Source organism: Carassius carassius, chromosome 47 (assembly GCF_963082965.1).
Source record: "Carassius carassius chromosome 47, fCarCar2.1, whole genome shotgun sequence".
Taxonomy (NCBI): Eukaryota; Metazoa; Chordata; class Actinopteri; order Cypriniformes; family Cyprinidae; genus Carassius; species Carassius carassius.
The window spans coordinates 22,860,416-22,876,549 of record NC_081801.1 but is presented as its reverse complement, the minus strand read 5'-3'; the positions used below and the strand labels follow the sequence as shown (position 1 = coordinate 22,876,549).

The 16,134-nt window shown below is 35.8% G+C and overlaps 1 protein-coding gene across 1 annotated transcript in view; it reads right to left on the bottom strand.

Moving 5' to 3' along the window:
* The window catches only part of LOC132130665 (DNA repair protein RAD50-like), a 29,786-nt gene extending 14,190 nt beyond the window's left edge, over positions 1-15,596 (bottom strand). Inside the window, exons 1-14 of the mRNA XM_059542442.1 lie at positions 15,246-15,596; positions 12,710-12,864; positions 12,357-12,437; positions 11,667-11,809; positions 10,945-11,130; positions 9,151-9,355; positions 7,834-7,962; positions 7,169-7,334; positions 6,589-6,782; positions 6,286-6,492; positions 5,859-6,039; positions 2,696-2,855; positions 1,858-2,033; positions 1,159-1,396 (exon numbers count right to left, since the gene is read on the bottom strand). Of these exons, the coding sequence (XP_059398425.1) occupies positions 1,159-1,396; positions 1,858-2,033; positions 2,696-2,855; positions 5,859-6,039; positions 6,286-6,492; positions 6,589-6,782; positions 7,169-7,334; positions 7,834-7,962; positions 9,151-9,355; positions 10,945-11,130; positions 11,667-11,809; positions 12,357-12,437; positions 12,710-12,838 (2,195 nt within the window). The 5' untranslated portion in view covers positions 12,839-12,864; positions 15,246-15,596. The remainder of the gene's footprint in view (positions 1-1,158; positions 1,397-1,857; positions 2,034-2,695; positions 2,856-5,858; positions 6,040-6,285; positions 6,493-6,588; positions 6,783-7,168; positions 7,335-7,833; positions 7,963-9,150; positions 9,356-10,944; positions 11,131-11,666; positions 11,810-12,356; positions 12,438-12,709; positions 12,865-15,245) is intronic.
* Positions 15,597-16,134: the final 538 nt, after the last annotated feature.

Below are 16,134 nucleotides of genomic sequence, written 5' to 3'. Positions count from 1 at the left end.
GATATGTATAAAATGAAAGTAAACAGTTGAGAGAAAAACGTATACGTGCCAGTATATTAGATGCGTGCAGGTCTTAAAAAGACAGTATGCCTATTAAACATGCAGCCTACTGTCATTACTGTAAAGGGATAGATCAGCCTAAAATTTCATTTCTGTCATTATCTACTAACTTCCACGTTGTCCCAAACCTGTATTAATTTCTTTCTTGTGCTGAACACAAAAGAAACCCATATTGAAGAATGTGGGTAACCAAGCAGTTGCTGGTCCATAAAAAAATACTATGGAAGTCACTGTGGACCAGCAACTGTTTTGTTTTCCTTGTTCCTCAAAATAGCATTTATGTTCAGATGAAAGAAACTCATTCAGGTTTAAAACCACTTTTGAGTGAGTCAGTGGTGTTATAAAAATAAAACACTATGAAGAAATGAAAGACAGCTGACAGAATTTTTATTTTTGGCTGAACTCTTCCTTTAATGTTAATAAAACAACAAAACAGAGAAAGATCACTCACTGCTCTTGACTGAAGAAATTTAATACAGCTGCTTTAGGAATCAGCTTATATAGTGTTTTAATTTGTATAATTGTTCATTAAATTTCTTGAATGCTCCTGCTAAATACACCTATTGTACCTAAAAATAAAGCACTGTTTGTTTTAGTTGTATATTATGAGTAGTTGTAATGTGTATTTCTTTTATCTTTGTTACTTAAAAATAAGAACAAAGATTTTTATCTTTGTCCTAAATATCTGCCATTCTTTTTTTGTTACCTTGAAAGGCTTTTTCTTTATAATAGGGAAATGAGTTTGGCTGTAATGCTCAGACAACTTGCAAAATAGTAAAACCAACATGACAAAGAATTTTGATAAAATCATGAATCGTGACATTCCTAAAAACAAATGCAATATGATATTTTTCCATATCGCCCACCCCTAGCATGAACTGGTGTAGGATGGATTGATAAATATATTAAGTAAAATGGATGGATGGTTGAATGACTTAATAGGTGGACTAACAAATAGATGGCCAAAAAGAAGTAGGCTGTCTGGATGGAAGAAGTGAGATATAGGTGGATACAAAGGTAAAGTTAAGGATGGATGAATGGAGGATATTTGAATAGACAGATGAAAGAATGGACAGAAAGAAAGACATGAATTATTGCCTGATTGGCTTCAGTGCAGCCATTTCTTCACGCCTATGCTCCTTCCTCTTCAGGTCATGCTCAGTGTTCTTTAGTTTGTCCGAGATGAGCTGCAGCTTGGACTGCATGTTATTAATGACGTCCTGGAGCCCTGCCTCTGACGGGAACTCACGCTGACATACGGGACAACAGGGCTCGCCTTCCTCCGTCAGCTGACTGATGAACTGGCTGTAGATGGCTGTCTCCCCCACCAGCATGGCTGCTCAGAAAAAAAAAAACATCCAGGCCAGAGATTAAGACACTGAGAATCACATTAAGAACAACTGAGAAAACTGGAGATGTTCTGAATTTGCATACATACAGGGTAATGCAACTGCTACAGACTACTTAATCTCAGCTGTGTGGGTAACATTAACATCTACAACATTAAAGTCCTCAGCCTGCTACCACATATCTACAGTTAATGCTATACTTGGTAAAAATGGTATATTATAAATACTAATTTACCATAAAACAGGCCCACACTGAATCTTCATCTGCAAAATCCACAAACTTGAGTGAAAATCTAAAGCCATCATTCACGAAATGAGTCCCCTGGCTCTTGTGGTTCTGTGTAAGCTTTGGTAGGAAACTTTAATTAATTTAATTCTGCTTACTTATATTAAATATTTTGAGTGGGTCTAAAAAGTTCTGTAAGAGCTGAACACAAAACCTCCGTACCTCTCTGTTTGGAACACTTCTCCAACTCATCCTTCAGTTTGTTCAAGTCCGATTCAAAGTCCTGACTCCCACACACATTAAAAAGTCTCTCTTCATAACTAGCCAACTGCTCTTCCTTTTGTTTGATTTCTGCAGTAAAGTTTGTCTTCTTCTGTTCTCCAGATGCAAGCTCCTTACTGTGAAACAAAACCAAACATTTCTGCTCAAGTTGTCAAGCAATGCTAGTTTACATTTCATTTTTCATACTTTTCAAGCTTGAAACAGTGCAATGCAATCAAAGGACAACAAGTTTAAAACCTAAAAAAGATGCTATAATTGTGAATTAATTCAACACTGTTAAAGATACTGTAAGCTGGAGAAAAACTGTACATTATTGTATATAAACATGTATTTTACTGTTCTTTTCTTTTTAAACAGTTCATGTACACTATTACAAGCGCAACTCTTTAATATAAATTAGAGATGTTTGTCTAGACAGTCCTATTATGCCTGTCTGTGTAAGCTAAACGTCACCATTTGAATACTACATTGCGTGTTCCACTGCCCTAAAGATGAACTATTCTTCAGGAACCCGGAATCGAAACTGCGTATGTCTTGAAGATATTACTTAAGAATTTGGGTGGTTGTGCAAATGCAGTATTTTCTGTTATATCAAGGTCAGTGCTGGTGCATGTGTCCTTTATCATGTAGATGTTTTGATTCTGTTTCCTGCACAAAATATATTTCATCCTCACACTAAAAATCAGTGTTTATAGCATTCCCCAGCTTATTCAAATAAACGTCTACTATTATATACAAATGTTTTTAAAAAAAAAAATAGCTGAAAAGTGTGACAGACTTCGTTTTGCTGAGCAGTTCTCTGGTGGAGCTGATCTCTTTGGTTTTGGAGTAGATCCAGTCTTGTAGCTCTTTCTTGCTTGGGAAGTGTCCCAGCAGAGACACCAGCTCTTCACTATGTGTCGACTCGATTTTCTTCACTTGCTCCTCTTTTTCCATCTGGAATCCGAAAGCAGCGATAAACTATTCATTTTTTTGTTGTATAAAATTGTCACTTTCCCAGACCCATTCTGGCAAAAGAACTCATAATAAAGCTGCAATATATATATACAGGTCCTTCTCAAAAAATTAGCATATTGTGATAAAGTTCATTATTTTCCATAATGTAATGATAAAAATTAAACTTTCATATATTTTAGATTCATTGCACACCAACTGAAATATTTCAGGCCTTTTATTGTTTTAATACTGATGATTTTGGCATACAGCTCATGAAAACCCCAAATTCCTATCTAAAAGAATTGCATATTTCATCCGACCAATGAAAGAAAAGTGTTTTTAATACAAAGAAAGTCAACCTTCAAATAATTATGTTCAGTTATGCACTCAATACTTGGTCGGGAATCCTTTTGCAGAAATGACTGCTTCAATGCGGCGAGGCATGGAGGCAATCAGCCTGTGGCACTGCTGAGGTGTTATGGAGGCCCAGGATGCTTCGATAGCGGCCTTAAGCTCATCCAGAGTGTTGGGTCTTGCGTCTCTCAACTTTCTCTTCACAATATCCCACAGATTCTCTATGGGGTTCAGGTCAGGAGAGTTGGCAGGCCAATTGAGCACAGTAATACCATGGTCAGTAAACCATTTACCAGTGGTTTTGGCACTGTGAGCAGGTGCCAGGTCGTGCTGAAAAACGAAATCTTCATCTCCATAAAGCTTTTCAGCAGATGGAAGCAAGAAGTGCTCCAAAATCTCCTGATAACTAGCTGCATTGACCCTGCCCTTGAACACATAAAACACAGTGGACCAACACCAGCAGCTGACATGGCACCCCAGACCATCACTGACTGTGGGTACTTGACACTGGACTTCAGGCATTTTGGCATTTCCTTCTCCCCAGTCTTCCTCCAGACTCTGGCACCTTGATTTCCGAATGACATGCAAAATTTGCTTTCATCCGAAAAAAGTACTTTGGACCACTGAGCAACAGTCCAGTGCTGCTTCTCTGTAGCCCATTTCCTGCACACGCCTGTGCACGGTGGCTCTGGATGTTTCTACTCCAGACTCAGTCCACTGCTTCCGCAGGTCCCCCAACGTCTGGAATCGATCCTTCTCCACAAGCTTCCTCAGGGTCTCTTCTCGTTGTGCAGTGTTTTTTGCCACACTTTTTCCTTCCCACAGGCTTCCCACTGAGGTGCCTTGATACAGCACTCTGGGAACAGCCTATTCGTTCAGAAATTTCTTTCTGTGTCTTACCCTCTCGCTTGAGGGTGTCAATGATGGCCTTCTGGACAGCAGTCTTACCCATGAATGCGGTTTTGAGTAATGAACCAGGCTGGGAGTTTTTAAAAGCCTCAGGAATCTTTTGCAGGTGTTTAGAGTTAATTAGTTGATTCAGATGATTAGGTTAATAGCTCGTTTAGAGAACCTTTTCATGATATGCTAATTTTTTGAGATAGGAATTTTGGGTTTTCATGAGCTGTATGCCAAAATCATCAGTATTAAAACAATAAAAGGCCTGAAATATTTCAGCTGGTGTACAATGAATCTAAAATATATGAAAGTTTAATTTTTATCATTACATTATGGAAAATAATGAACTTTATCACAATATGCTAATTTTTTTGAGAAGGACCTGTATATATATATATATACAGTACAGACCAAAAGTTTGGACACACCTTCTCATTCAAAGAGTTTTCTTTATTTTCATGACTATGAATATTGTAGAGTCACACTGAAGGCATCAAGGGCTATTTGACCAAGAAGGAGAGTGATGGGGTGCTGCGCCAGATGACCTGGCCTCCACAGTCACCGGACCTGAACCCAATCGAGATGGTTTAGGGGTGAGCTGGACCGCAGACGGAAGGCAAAAGGGCCAACAAGTGCTAAGCATCTCTCGGGGAACTCCTTCAAGACTGTTGGAAGACCATTTCAGGTGACTACCTCTTGAAGCTCATCAAGAGAATGCCAAGAGTGTGCAAAGCAGTAATCAAAGCAAAAGCTGGCTACTTTGAAGAACCTACAATATGACATATTTTCAGTTGTTTCACACTTTTTTGTCATGTATATAATTCCATATATAATTCCACATGTGTTAATTCATAGTTTTGATGCCTTCAGTGTGAATCTACAATTTTCATAGTCATAATCAAAATTTGGTCTGTACTGTATATATAAGCAAATGTTTAGTATTTTTCAATAAACATTTCAAATAGTGGCATGCTAGACTGTTGTCACAGTGTGTTTTTACTGAATTCTCAACATTTAATAAAATAATACAGTATACAGAATATCTGTATAATGAGTAAAGTATACATATTGATAAATTAGTAGTAGTATCGAGGTATTCCATCCTGAACATATATATATAATCTATTTGCATTTATACTACATTCAGTTTCTTTTGAGTGTTTCAATGTAAAAAATATGAAAATAGGACTGAAAAATATAAACACTCTCACTTTACATTATAAACACTAGTATAAACATTTTCTGTAGGAATTATTTCATAGATTGCACAAACTACAGAAAGGCAAAAAACAATAATTTAAAAGAAATCAATTAAATTATATAGTCAATTTATAAATCATATCTAAATAAATCATTTTGATGGGTCAAGCTAATTATTTAAAGCAGGGGTGGCCAACATCGGTCCCGGAGAGCCACAATCCTGCAGAGCTGTGCTCCAACCCAAATCAAACACACCTGAACAATCTAATCAAGGCCTAAGTGTTACTAGAAAGTGATAAGCAGGACTGTGGCTCTCCAAGACCAACGCTGGCCACCACTGATATAAAGACATGTACTGACATCTAGGTGTTACAGTTATATACTGCAAGCAATGTGCTGACATATGTATGTGCAGGTCAGGTCTAATATTGCTGTTCAGATGTGCTACTGTCCAAAGACTTTTATTTAGTTTATGTTTGTTGCATTTGTTTTTGGCATAAAAGTGAGGATTGACCACTAATTTGACAAAAGAGTGATGGTGTGTGAGCTCATCTTGGTCTTTGTGAGCATCTCCATCTGTGTGCGTGCCACAGTGTGTGTGTTGAGCAATTCCATCTCCTGGTCTAACTTGCGCTGGGCCTGATCCAGTTTAGTTTTCTCCTTCTGTAGTTTAATGACCTCTGCCTTTAGACTGTCCACTGTACAGGCCTGCACAGCATTATCAAGCTCACGCTCCTATGGACACACACACTTTAAGAGACATATCTAAAAGCAATAAAGATGCCAATGATGTTAGTTTTGTTATATGCAGATTAGTCAGACATTTCCATTTGTTTTTCTCTCTATTTTTACAAATTTAATTTTAAATTCAGCTATTTTAGTTAAAGAATCAGTTGAGGAAACCAACAGAACATTGATACAAATACATTTGCATGCTCAAAGCAAGTCATGTGTGGACTAGTGCAGTAGCGCAAGCCTAACCGCTTTCTGAAGTTCAGTGTCTAGCTCTTGTAGTCTGCTTGAAGAGCCCTCCAGTCTTTGGAGGTCAGACTTGATGTTTTCCAGTTCCTGTTGTTTCTTGGCCTGTATGTCTGTCTTCAGCTCAATGGTTCTCTCTAGACCTGTCTTCTTATCTCGGAGATCATCGATGCTTTGCTGCTTCTGTGCCTCTTTCTCCTGCATATCATGCTGAAAACAAATTAAGAAATTCTTACCAATAAATGGCAGCATGTTACAATACTAATTTTGAACTTTAGTTATTATAAAGTTTTACTCAAACCATACCATAGTTTGTTTAAGGTCCTCCGTGTCCTGATCCAGTCTCTCTTTGACTTGTCTGTGGAAGCTCTCGAGCTGTCGCTCATTAAGAGGAGTCCGGTCATAACCCTCCAAATCCAGGGAAGATGCTAAACTCTTGACCTGGATGTCCCTCTTTTCAATGTTTTGTGTGTGGCTTTTTGCCTCCGACTGCAGACAGCCTTCAAACAAACAAAACATTTATGATGAACAACTGAAAAATAATAAACTTTGTATATGCTGCTAAAATGCCATATGAGCAAATTCACTTTGGTTGTTCTTTAATAAAAGATTTGCCATATTCAAGTGCTTGTGTGTTTGATGTGTGTAAAAAGTTGTTTTGCCATTCAATCAAAGGAGTAATTAACAGATAAATATTTGTTAGTAGCAACCCTAGTGTACTCATACATGAACCTAGCAAAATAATCATGGTTTTACCAGGCTGTGTTTCAAACTAAAAGGACATAATTTTCATCTAGTGACTCTTTTAAACATTACAATCCACGTTTGAGGGTATTTAGGAAACTGATGTCCACAATCACTGATGCATAAAGGGATATTGGACCACCTTGCTCAAATAGTAGTTTAGATTTAATGGGATTCATCCTCTGGCACTCTTGGCAAGCCTCTTCAAGCTTACGCTTGCACACCGTTAGTCTATGTTCCTTCTCCTTCACAGTCTTCTGGTGGTTCTGATACATGTCCTGCAGCTGATCATCTGTGCCCTGAAACACCTAAAACAGCACAATACAGAATCAGCGTTCCTCAATGAATGGACAAATGGTGTGGCGCAAGGCTTTGTCTTGGGCCTCTTGCTTTTCTAGATATACAAGCTCCTGTTAGGTGATATTTTTTAGTAAACATGGTTTTAGTTTAACATAATAATTCAATAATAGATCAATATCTCTCTTCTTTAGTACAATTGAAAGATTTTGAAGAAATCTTCAGATGGGAAAGTGGGTGAAATGAAATCAAGACCTGACTCTGACTGAAACTGAATTGAAAGATAAGCATGCAAAAGCAAATCCCTTGTTTCAACATCAAATAAAAAATCAACATCAAATAAAAAGCATCCATTACTGAACATCCTGTACATGTTTTCTATGCAAAACACTTCCTCTGCTTTCAAACGATCATTATCTGGCTTTTATGACTAATACTTATAGTAGTGAAACTTTCACAACTGATGAAGACTGTGCTTTTTTGGTTTTGTTTTTAATAAACTTTGGTTACCTGCTCCATCTTTTCCTCTAGTTCCCGGTTATCATCCTCCATCTGTTTCTTCCTGCTGTCCAGAGCTTTGATGTCATTGTCCAACTTCATCAATTTGCTGAGGCTGCTCTCTATGTTTTTCAATTCATTCTGAAAATATGGAGATGTTTTTGTTAACTATACATATTATAACTGCATAGGTCTGTGGGCTAAAATTCAACTGATGTGCAGTCACAGATATGTATTTTGACCATTTCAGCTCTGATTGTCGATTGTTTTATAATGTGTATAGCTTCCATTTGTACACTGAAGTCATGTTCTGTTTGGTTCCAAAGTTTCAAATAAATAATAATTATATTTAATTAATAAGTTAATAAATTAATTAAATGAGCTCTCTCTAATTTTTAATTTGTAATTAGGGTTGCAAGAAGGGCACATTTCTGGAAACTTTCCCAAAATGTACAAATTATTTTAGGAAAAAACAGAAATCATTAAGTGTTACTTTAAATCCATTAATGAGTTAATTAAAAAATATATACATTTTTGTCCAGCTAAAGATACTTTGATTTATGCCTCAACTATTGGTGCAACAGTTTACAGAAGTCAGGGTTTGATATGTATCTCGGTTTTGGGGTTGAGTTCGATACAACAGGAATTATTATTATTATTATATAAAAAAAAAAAAAACAGTAATACATACATGTAGCATGAGCAGTTGATTTTAATTGATTTAAAGGGAAAACAGAATGGTCTGACTTTAGATTTGTGAAATGATGCTACATAAGACACCTGCACAAAACAAAAACAGCAGACGGACTGAAAATGCTAATTTATTCTCTGACAGCAGGTGGCGCTTATGGAACAGCAGCAATAGTTTCCTTGGTTACCGCTGTAAACAAAACAACTGTGCTTATAAGCACTACTTTAATAATATGCATTATATAGAGTTAAGTGGAAAAGAAAATGGCATCAAAACATTTCTAAAGACCTTTCATAGATACATTCATATGAACCCCCACATATTTGTCTTCCTATATTTAGAGTGTCAAGAACAGTGAGCTTGATCTGCCTGGAACAACATTTTCTCCTCTTTACAGACTTCCAATAATTCAACACAGATAACATTTTGGGAAATTATTACAATGCAGTTTGTGTGCAATTCAGGAATAGAGAAAATGGGAAAAAAATGGTTCCGATTTACATCTGGTCAAACTGTGCATTTCTAGAGTTCTGATTTAAAAACATCAAATAAATAATAAACAGGTGGTTCTTCATGCTCTTGCTAGCCATCTGAAGTCCTCGTTCTTGTTTTGTATTGGTGTGTTCTTTGTGTCTCACCTCCAGTGAGTCCATCTGACTCTTGATGCGTTGGACACTCTCTTTAGAGGAAGACAGCTGAGCCTCTTTAGTGGACAGCAGCTCTCTAAACTCTTGCGCTTTTTCTTTGTTCTGTTTCAGGTACTTGAGCTCCGTCTGGCAGGTTTGGACAATGATGGCTTGCTTCATCCTCAGCTCCCGCAGTTTGTCCAACACTTTTATGTACCTTCAAGCAAAGGTTTTGGTTATTTTCAGCCATTCATCTGTGATGATACCTAAACATGCGTAAAAGACAACATGGGACAAGCCAGTGTTAAAGGAAATTAACTGATTAACTACAAATTTAGTTTAACAGGGTTTTAACATATAATACATTTCAGTTAGGCTGGTCATCAGTATATTTGTATGAATAATTACAAAGACATTATTAGTGGGGTTTCACAAATTAATTCAAGAATGAATCGTTTCATTCACATCCACTGTTTCAATCGTAAACATATATATATATATATATATATATATATATAATTTTTTTTTTTTTTTTTTTTTTTTCAGCTAAGCAAACATTTAGTATCTCTCCAATAACACATAAATAAACACTCATTTATCGCCACCTACTGGTGTAAGCCTACAGAATTAGAGCTATAGAGTCAAAGTTTTGTTGGCATGATTGTTGATCATTTACAAAACATACTATATATTGTGTAGATATTACAAGAACTAATTTTCCTAGATAAAATATATTTCGAGATAAAATCCTGCCTAGTTAATAAAAAAATAATAATTATTATTATTGAAACTAATAATGAGAGGATGTAAAATTAAAAACTAAAATATGATGCAAATTGTGGACCTTAAAAAAAAAAAACTTACTTAAAGGCAGGGTAGGTAAAAAAAATTATAAAAAACTTTTTTTCCAAATTTGTTTAAACTTTATTTATATATCAATACATAATTAAAATGTAAGTACTCTGAAAAAGAAAGTATAAAAATCGAGTGACTGTAGACCTCTCATGACTGTTTTAAAGACAGCTCATTATTTCCATTCACTCCACCCCCTCCCTTCTGGGCTCCTTCCAAAGCCTCTACTATGGCTCGCTAAGTAATGTTATGTTAGCTATATTACGCAGCTACGTGTGCTAATGACACATGCTTCATGAAAAAAATATGTATGATCAAAATACAAAAAGAAAGATTTACCTGTCCAGCAGAAATAAAGCCATCAAGGAGTCACTTTTCAGCCCCTTGAGTTCCCTCAGTTCTCGCCATCGCTGGAAAGCCACGCCGATTTTAACTCGCGTTTTATTTCTTTGTTTATCCAAAGACTTTTTGTTCATTGCCTTTTCTTGTACTGTTACTGTCTTCCTTTTTTTGCCTGGTTTGCCTTCACTAACTGCATAGGCTGGTACTGTGAATTTTGCTTGCTGTTTCTCTGCCATTGTTTTGGTATTCCTAGGATCCGTGCCTGTTGAATCAAACGTGCTGTTTCCTCAAATCAAACGTGCACGCGCAAGTGGGCAGGTCATGTGTGGCAAAAGGGTGGTTGCCATGGTTGCGAGAGAGTGACAGTCGCCTAAGCCAATCCTATGTTTCGTCCCGAAATGGAAATAATGAGCTGTGTTTAATACAGATTAAACGGTCTAGAGTCACTCGATTTTTATACTCTTTTTATCAGAGTACTTACATTTTAATTATGCATTGATATATATAGAAAGTTTAAACAAATTTGGAAGAAAGTTGTTTATACATGTATTACCTACCCTGCCTTTAAGGAATGAAGCTTCAGTGAGAAATCTGTTGTCCAGATAAACGTACCTTGTAGCTGAGAAAATCTCATCAAACTTCTGCTTGAGGGCCTTTCCTTCACTGAGAGGCCAGTTGGACTCTTCTTGGTGGCAGAAGATGACATGGTTAATAACAGCCTTGGAGACGCCCAGTGCTGAGATCATCTCACGGTCTATTTCAGCACATTTAAGTCTCGGGCTCACTTTCTCTCCACGCCTGACAGCAAGAGAGGTCAAGGCATATTAACATCAAACGTGGTCCTTCAAATAAGGACCATAATGTACACATTTCAAAGGCCAAGTAGGAGTCAAAATTGGTGGTGGGAAAAAAAATTTTGAAAAGAAAACTTTTGAAAGTAAATTCCGCACACATTAAATCGATCAGAATTAACAGTAAAACATTTTTTGTTACAAAATATTTTTATTCCAAATAATTATTATTTTTTCTTTGTATTCATTAAAGAATCCTGAAGAAAAAAAATTAATAAATGTGGAATTCTTGTCACATGAAATCTTGAGTGGAATTCGTGTGACACTGAAGACTGAAGTAATCTCTGTTGCAAATTCAGATGATTTGCCATCGCAGGAATAAATCATATTTTAAAATATACTCAAATTTAAAACAGCTGTGATAATATCTCACATTAAAACTGTTTAACTGTATTTTTTATCTAATAAATTAAGACTTTGTGAGTGTAAGAGATCATTTAGAAATATGTACAAAATCTTACAGACCCTGCATGTTCAACCTACTCAATGACACCACCATGTGATTTAAACTCAGCGTTCTTGCCCCTCTGTATGCTTTGCATAAACCTCTCGACTGCCACAGGACCGCCATTCACGTCTCTAAAATGGAGTCTGATCTTTGCTTTTACATCTGTCTCATGAACATCCTACAACAGACCAACATAAAAGAAAAAATGAAAAAAAAAGTGACGTGACATAGAGCCAAGTATGGTGACCCATACTCAAAATTCATGCTCTGCATTTTACCCAACCAAAGTGCACACACACAGCAGTGAACACACACCTGGTGCTGTTAACACTATAAAACAGTGTGAACCCTCCCAGCTCTAGCATGGACAATATGAATTAATGTTTGCAAGTTTGCAAAAGTTGAATAAAAGTCTGTTCACACAAAGGACAATAACTAAGTTATACAAAATTGTTCTGTTAAAATAATACACACCACACCACAACTACAACAATAACGGCATAGAGGAATGATATCATTAGAATAACCTTCAAATAAAAAAATAAAAAAATTCAACTGAAAAAAAAAACATTGACAGTCAATCAGAATCCATCCTACTTTAAAGAGCTTGAGCATTTAGAGTGGCTATTTATAATAAACAGATATTTATATAGTTATGGTGGAATGGGCCTTAAGATAAGCAAATTTGCAGTTTCTTTATCGCATTACTCCTGTCAAGCACCTACTTTTGGATCATGGACAAATTTTTCTTTGCTTCCTGGTGGAAAGTCTCCTGAAGTTATGTACTTGAGACACTCGATTATGGTCTGCAAAGTCATAAAAAGAAATGGTTCATATATTTGACATATTATTATTTGTAAGAGCTTAATTACATTACTTTTGTCATGGATAATTTAAATCTAAACACTATTAAAAAAAAATAATATATATATATATATATATATATTATACTGTATATATATATATATATATATATATCTCCAATTATCAGTTTTTTTTTTGTATTGCTTATGTAATACTTCAACATAAAAGCATTTTTTTTAACATTATATCAGTGTAATGACAGGAGTTTACAAACCGTTTTTCCAGCTCCATTAGGTCCCACAAGGACCGTCAGAGGTCTGAAGAAGGTGATCACTTGTTCGTCTTTATCCTCAACTCCAAAACTCCTTACTCCCAGGATATTCATCTTTTCAAGCTTAGACATTTTGGACCAGTGCTTTGACTTGTAGCCTTGAAATGATATACAATTAAGTGCAGTGAAAATCAGTGCACATAATAATATTATTAATAATAAAAACTTTACATTTTAAATAACAGTAACTAGAAGAAGCTATTGTCTATCTCCTACCATGCTAACAAAATCCAGTGAAGTTAAATATAGCTGCAAGCAGCAACTATGGGGCCAAGCACTTCAGAAGCAAGCATCAGACAAACTGCAGGAATGGCAGCCATTTTAGGATGATTGTAGTCAAAACGGCTGAAACCCCAAAAATACAACTCTAGTAACATGATTTATTGGCTTATAACGTTTGACCAATAAGGTGGCGCTGTTAACAAATCGATGTGGTTTGTTTTGTGTAAGTTGACAATGGCACACACAAAGAAAGCATTGCAGAGATACAGCCTCAAGTATCATTTTGGCATCATGCCTCAAATTCGTTGTTGTAGTATATGGAAACGGTTTGTCTACCAACACAAAATTCATACATTTTTGTCAGCATGGTCTGAAGATGATATGGTCTGAAAATCACACCAACGGTCATGGAGGAGTTCGAAAAAAGTAGGTTTTTAAAGAAAATCAGGAAAATTGGCTGACAATGACAACATTGGTATCACTGTTCTAAGCATGACCCATTGAATCTATTAATACCAGTCTCATTACAATAGGCAAAATTCACAGAAAGCTATTAGCATTTATTAGAAATTTCATTATAACTTTTGACCATAAGGTGAAACTGTCTCAAAACTTAAAAAGTATTTTCAGGGCATTGTCTCAATGGCACATAAAAAGTTGCATAATGGTTAAATACCATTGCATTCGTAAAATATAGTATTTTATATTATAAATATCTATTGTAGTCAATGGCAATTTCATGTTTTGTTCAATTATAGCGCCATCAAGAGGCACAATTAATAGAGTGTGCTCATTCATATGTACACTCACCTAAAGGATTATTAGGAACACCTGTTCAATTTCTCATGAATGCAATTATCTAATCAGCCAATCACATGGCAGTTGCTTCAATGCATTTAGGGGTGTGGTCCTGGTCAAGACAATCTCCTGAACACCACACTGAATGTCAGAATGGGAAAGAAAGAAATTTTACTATCAAGATTTTGGCAATTGTGAATTATCATAAAGCTGGCATACTAGGATTCTGAATTCTCTATGGTGGTTTCGTGTCGATTGGAGTAACATTTTCTAAGATATTGTCAAATGTTTTATAGGCATAAAAATGCTATGTTGCACAAACCAAAATGCAAGTGAGCACGCTGGTGCCTCCATGTCCTGAAGTGTCAACTTTTGGATGTAGCGCACATTTATTGAGTCTAATGTTTAAACATTGTTATATGCTTGAACTCTTTTAAAGCTATAGATTTTATTTTAGGCAAGTCGTGATGATTTGAGAAGGCTAAATTGATCAAACATGGGCTCGCTGTCTGCCGCTGGCATCTTGGTCGTTACTTAAAAAAAAAAAACTGAAAATTATATTTAACAAAAAAAAAAAAAAGAAAAAGGCTCCAAACATTTTTCTAAATTACCTTAAAAAAATTACACGAAATATAATCACTTTGCTATTACGTACAAAACTGAATATTTTTTAAAACCGCTATTTTAATAGCTGAAACAGTAGTATAAGCTGTTTAGGGACTGTTTAGCTGTTCAAATCAGACACTAGAGCATCCCTTCATTCAGACCCAGTGGAAGATCTGATAAGAATCAATGTAGAGGGGCCAAGTCTGATTGTGCTGCTAGAGAGAGTGTGGCCAGCTGGTTTAGCCAAGGTCAAAGATCAAGAAGGCCAAACCACAGGAGTTGGTCATCCGAGGGGCATGTGACTGCAATGGAGGATAGCCATGAGATGTTCAGTTTGAAGCCCTTAAAACACTTAATTTAGATTTTCTTTTTATTTCATTTATCTTGAGATGTTTTAAGTTTACCTTTAAGCTCAGTGAAGCACTTTAAGCACCAACACTTTTTCAGTAAGTTACCTTTCTTGTAGAATTGTGCTTCAAATAAAGAACTTTATGTTGACCAGATTGTTAGTTAATCATTTAGGCTACAAGTCAATTTTACCTTTATGGACAATGAACAGATTTTGTTTTTTAAAATGAACATTTAAAACTGCAGTGTTAAATGCGATCCGGTCGAAAATTTGGGTGCACCTAACTTTTGTGCTGGTGCACCGAAGAAAAAAAAGTAAGGTGGATCACTTCGGTGCTTGGCTCCTAATTAACGTTAGATAGTACAAAATAACTACTTAGACAAGTGGCATATGCAGGTTTATAATACATTCACATAATTATGCAGTTGTTCTAGAATGCTGCAGTTCTAGTAAAGGTGTAAAAAAAACATTAATATAGAATAGCATAGCGTTAAAATAAAATACCTCACACAGGATAAATAAAGCCGTAAAATCCACGTAAACAAAAGTTCCGGTTTGTTTTGATTGCACGCACTCATATGTTTCCCCTGTCGGCGCAGTGACGTGCTTCCGCATTCAACTCACTGTCACATAAAACTACAAATACCAAAATGCACAGTGGTGGTTTTCTTTTACAACGAATACGTTAAATACAAGTAATTCTATTTATAATTACATAATATTTCAAAAGAAACGATATTCACTTATTTGCTCGGAAACCACAGCTGTGATCATACAAGTGCAATTTAATTTAATTAACTTGTCTTGATTTTACTGAAATAATACAGCTGAATAATCAAAAATGGTATTTTGTAGTACTAGTCATATTACTGCTCATATTAAAACGGGATTTGTTGAAGTACTAGCTAAGCTCATGAAAACATTTTACATTTTTGTCATAAGATGCAACTTTTGAGGAAAACGCCTTGTCAATTCAGTATATTAAACATTAATACTACCAAATTTAGGTTTGTAAATATGGCCCTGAAAAACATTAAGCACGTGTGAAGTGGTCGGACTGTTTCACTCTTCAAGGATTTCAAAGGCTTGAGGTGGACCTGCAGACTTCCTCACACAATCGCTCAGATCTGCACAACCTTCCTTCTCATGCTGATTCTTGTCTGTAAGTACTTTAAAGCTGGATCTACGTGATTTAATTTAATCCTGACAATTTGAAGCCAGTGTAAAGTTTGACGCGTGTCTTTGTTGGTCCGTGGAGTCACATTTAAAATCACGGTGTCTTGTCAAAACGACAAAATGTCGTTAATTTGCGACAATTAATTTTTTTATCCAATTAAAATCAGCGTGATTTTGGCATAGTCTGCTGTTTATATTCACATTTATCTGGAGAGCA